The following is a 4,320-nucleotide window of genomic DNA, read 5'->3' as shown; positions in this document are numbered from 1 at the left end:
ACATTAAACATTAAACATTAAACATTAAACATTAAACATTAAACATTAAACATTAAACATTAAACATTAAACATTAAACATTAAACATTAAACATTAAACATTAAACATTAAACATTAAACATTAAACATTAAACATTAAACATTAAACATTAAACATTAAACATTAAACATTAAACATTAAACATTAAACATTAAACATTAAACATTAAACATTAAACATTAAACATTAAACATTAAACATTAAACATTAAACATTAAACATTAAACATTAAACATTAAACATTAAACATTAAACATTAAACATTAAACATTAAACATTAAACATTAAACATTAAACATTAAACATTAAACATTAAACATTAAACATTAAACATTAAACATTAAACATTAAACATTAAACATTAAACATTAAACATTAAACATTAAACATTAAACATTAAACATTAAACATTAAACATTAAACATTAAACATTAAACATTAAACATTAAACATTAAACATTAAACATTAAACATTAAACATTAAACATTAAACATTAAACATTAAACATTAAACATTAAACATTAAACATTAAACATTAAACATTAAACATTAAACATTAAACATTAAACATTAAACATTAAACATTAAACATTAAACATTAAACATTAAACATTAAACATTAAACATTAAACATTAAACATTAAACATTAAACATTAAACATTAAACATTAAACATTAAACATTAAACATTAAACATTAAACATTAAACATTAAACATTAAACATTAAACATTAAACATTAAACATTAAACATTAAACATTAAACATTAAACATTAAACATTAAACATTAAACATTAAACATTAAACATTAAACATTAAACATTAAACATTAAACATTAAACATTAAACATTAAACATTAAACATTAAACATTAAACATTAAACATTAAACATTAAACATTAAACATTAAACATTAAACATTAAACATTGAACATTAAACATCAGGATATTCCGGAAATTTTTTCTAAGTGACGATTTACTTATATGGAAGTCAATGGAGGGCATTGCTTCGTTCGAGTGCCTTAGCATTCTGGACATAGGTTCAAAGTGGCTATAATTGGTTCGATGAAGGGAAAGGTAAAATAAGGGAGGAGAGCGGAGACTTCGGGCATTTGTGTTTAGGTTGATTTCACGTAGGAGAGAAGAAGAGTCAATGTTTCCTGTAAGCAATTGATGGGCAAAGAGTAGGGGGAAGTGGTCACCCTTCGTACACGGTCACCCTTCGTACAGTGAGCTTAAAACAAAAACTAAACGGTATTCAAACACGTGCTTACTAGTGTGCATAGGCATACTAGGCGCCGAGCTGCTAGATAAATTTTGAATCCTAAGTGCAACGGATTCGGTCGCCACAAGACTTTTAGTGTTTTTTAGTGCTCTGAGTAATTTTTTTTATGTACATTTGATGTCATGTTGTGTTTAAGTTAAGTATGTTTTTGGCTAAACAGTAATGAAGAATTGTTGTTTAAAGTGTTAAATTTGTGTTTTAATTATAAATATTGCAAAATCTCAGTACATTTTTTTCAAAAATCGATTTTTCTGCATTATGTACAGCTTGGGGAGCTTTCGTACAGTCAAACATGGGGCACATTCGTACGCATACGTATGCCCGCCAGTAAATTTTCTTGAGCAGATAACAATCAAAACACGGAGTTACAGTTTTATTGAAATGAAATTTAAACCTCTATAATAAGTTTTTCGCATTCTATAGTAAATTAAGGTTGGTATTTTTATATAATGTAAATAATAATTTGTTTCAGAATCGTCGAATCGCGAAAAATTGAGTTTTTTATTTGTTTTTGTTTTTTTATGAGTCAAGTTCAATTAATTAATAAATTAATAAGTAATTAAATGTTTTAAAACTCAAATTTGGCATTTGACAAATCTAAAGTTAGTCAAATTAACGTTTTAAATATCCTGTACGAATGTACCCCATGTGCTGTACGAAGGTACCCCACGGGTGGGGAGGATTCGTACAAAAATCTTATCCCAGTAAAATGGCTATAACTATTTAAGCCTTTGACTTAGAAGTGTCAAATTTTTTTGTAAAGTGTAATAATATACATATTACAAATAAAGTTCATTTTCTCGAAGCTGGAGTGAGTAAATAAATAACTAAAAATAAATAAGTAAAAACTGTACGAAGGGTGACCACTTCCCCCTATGTCGGCTATTTGGCGACGCTGGGCTAAGGGTTGCAATTCAATTAGATTGAGACGGTCATGGTATGGGGGTAAGTTGAATCTATCTTCCCACGGAAGGGTAAGTAAAGCGAAACGAATAAATCTTCTTTGATCGTTTTCAATTCTATGTGAATGATATTCGTAAAAAGGTGACCAAACTTGGGAAGCATATTCAAGAGTGGGTCTTACGAATGTTATGTAAAGGGATTTTATAATATATGGATTATTGAACTCCTTAGACCAATGTTTAATAAAACCAAGGGACCGGTTGGCTTTGTTAATTATCTGATCAATGTGAGAGTTAAAATTTAACATTCTATCACATAAGACGCCCAGATTACACATGGATTCTGCTATTTGGATGGGTGGAAGATCTGTCAAACTAGTCAAGTTTTCTGAGTGCTGTGTAAAATAAATTCAAATTGCAAAAATTAAGAAGTAAATAATCTGAAAAAGTATATTTAACTATCGATAAAACTATATTGTACTGCCAAAAAATCAAATTTGCGTAAGTCATAGCTCTAAGATCAAATTATATACAAAAATAAATCAAACCACCAACTACGTATGAGTTCTGACCCAAGTACCCCAAAAACAAGAAAGCACAAGGCATCCGAAACCTCCTCTGAACAAGAAGAAAAGCAAAGACTTAAAACCCTAAAGCAACAAAACATGATTCTAGCAAATGTCTCATTGGAGGATTTAAATAAAATGCTTGATGAACGCTTTAAAGATCTCCCTACAAAGAAATTTCTCGAGCCTGTGCTAAACGAATTATCCCAGCTCCGAGAATGCAATAACCAACTTCAAACTCAAGTACGTGGTCTAGAAATGAAATACGAACAACTCGAGCGACGATTTGAAATATCTGAACTACAACTACGAGAGCAGAATATAATTTTCCACCTCCCAGCTACGAACAACGAAGATCCAAAAGAACGCCTACAAAACACCTGTTCTAACCTCACCATCGCAAAGAAAAATGTCACATTCGAACATTTCCAGGAACTTTCCACCAAAACAACAAAAAGCAAAATATTTCGTGTAAAATTAGAAAATGGGCAACTAGCTCGTGAAATTTTGAGCCAAGGAAAATTGCTGGCAAATAGTGGCATATCCATGCATAAAGATTTTCCAATCGGAATGCGTCATAGAAGATCAATTCTACTGAAAGTAAGAAGGGAAGTCAAACAGCAGAATCCAGAGCTCAGGGTCAATCTCATGGATGATAGACTGCATATTCAAGACCATTGTTTCACTTGGAATGATTCAAGGGGTTTGTTGTGTGGTAAAAACGATGGACTTTCCACTCTTTCGTTAAAATTTAATATTATTTTGCAGAGAGAAAATTTTATGAAAAACAATAATCACTTTTCGCGAAATGTCACACAAACGTCAACGTCAATAGAAAATGGGCTCCTGCCCTCTAGTGGCGAGAATTCGAGAGTCGATAATGCAGTGTCTGCTTTAATGGCAGGTTCGCACTAGGAATTTGAAGTCAGCCAGAAAACTGAAAATAATATTAGTTTTAAGAAAATTAAAATACTTAGTTATAATATTAATGGAATCTCAAATAAAAAAATATACTGTGATTTTTTTAGATATGTTAATACTTTTGAAATTTTCCTACTTTATGGAACCCATCTAATAGGCTATTGATTATGTCGAAAAAAACAGGGTAATAAGGAACTAAGACGTTCACGGGTTTTTATTGCAGGAATCGTTCAATGGGTTATAAAAGAAGATAAAACCGCGGAGTGCTATTAAATGAGAGGGTGGAAACTGAAGATAGGGGTGCAAAAGCCCCCTTTTTGGTTTTTTCAAAAAAAATTTCCATACCAAAATAGTCGAAACAATCATAAAAAAAATATCAAAAAAAATCGATTTTTTGAGTTTTTTTGCTTTTTTAGTTGTACATTTTTTTTGGGTTGAGATAGACATAAACATTGTTCTAAAGAAAAAAATAAGATTAAATTTCCTTCAAAATGCTGTACTCACTAAATTTTTTCATTGAAAATTGACCGAAGTATGGCCATTTTAATCTATCTTTTTTTCGTATTTTTAGTTTTACTTAAGTAAAACGGAAACATTTGAGGGG

The 4,320-nt window shown here is 29.7% G+C and overlaps 1 protein-coding gene across 2 annotated transcripts; it reads left to right on the top strand.

The window, feature by feature from the left end:
• The first annotated feature begins 2,451 nt into the window (after positions 1 to 2,451).
• LOC129907139 (uncharacterized) lies at positions 2,452 to 3,779 on the top strand. 2 transcript variants are annotated; one of them, XM_055983213.1, is made up of 2 exons: positions 2,452 to 3,498; positions 3,564 to 3,779. In XM_055983213.1, exons 1-2 carry the CDS (start codon positions 2,790 to 2,792, stop codon positions 3,587 to 3,589), a joined length of 735 nt encoding a protein of 244 aa, XP_055839188.1. In that variant the 5' UTR covers positions 2,452 to 2,789; the 3' UTR covers positions 3,590 to 3,779. The 2 variants fall into 2 exon arrangements, with proteins under 2 accessions (XP_055839188.1, XP_055839186.1); XM_055983211.1 differs by having other exon boundaries at positions 2,452 to 3,510.
• Positions 3,780 to 4,320: the final 541 nt, after the last annotated feature.

This window comes from Episyrphus balteatus, chromosome 1, assembly GCF_945859705.1.
Source record: "Episyrphus balteatus chromosome 1, idEpiBalt1.1, whole genome shotgun sequence".
NCBI lineage: Eukaryota > Metazoa > Arthropoda > Insecta > Diptera > Syrphidae > Episyrphus > Episyrphus balteatus.
The sequence above is the reverse complement of the archived record's forward strand: the minus strand, read 5'-3'. Positions and strand labels throughout refer to the sequence as shown.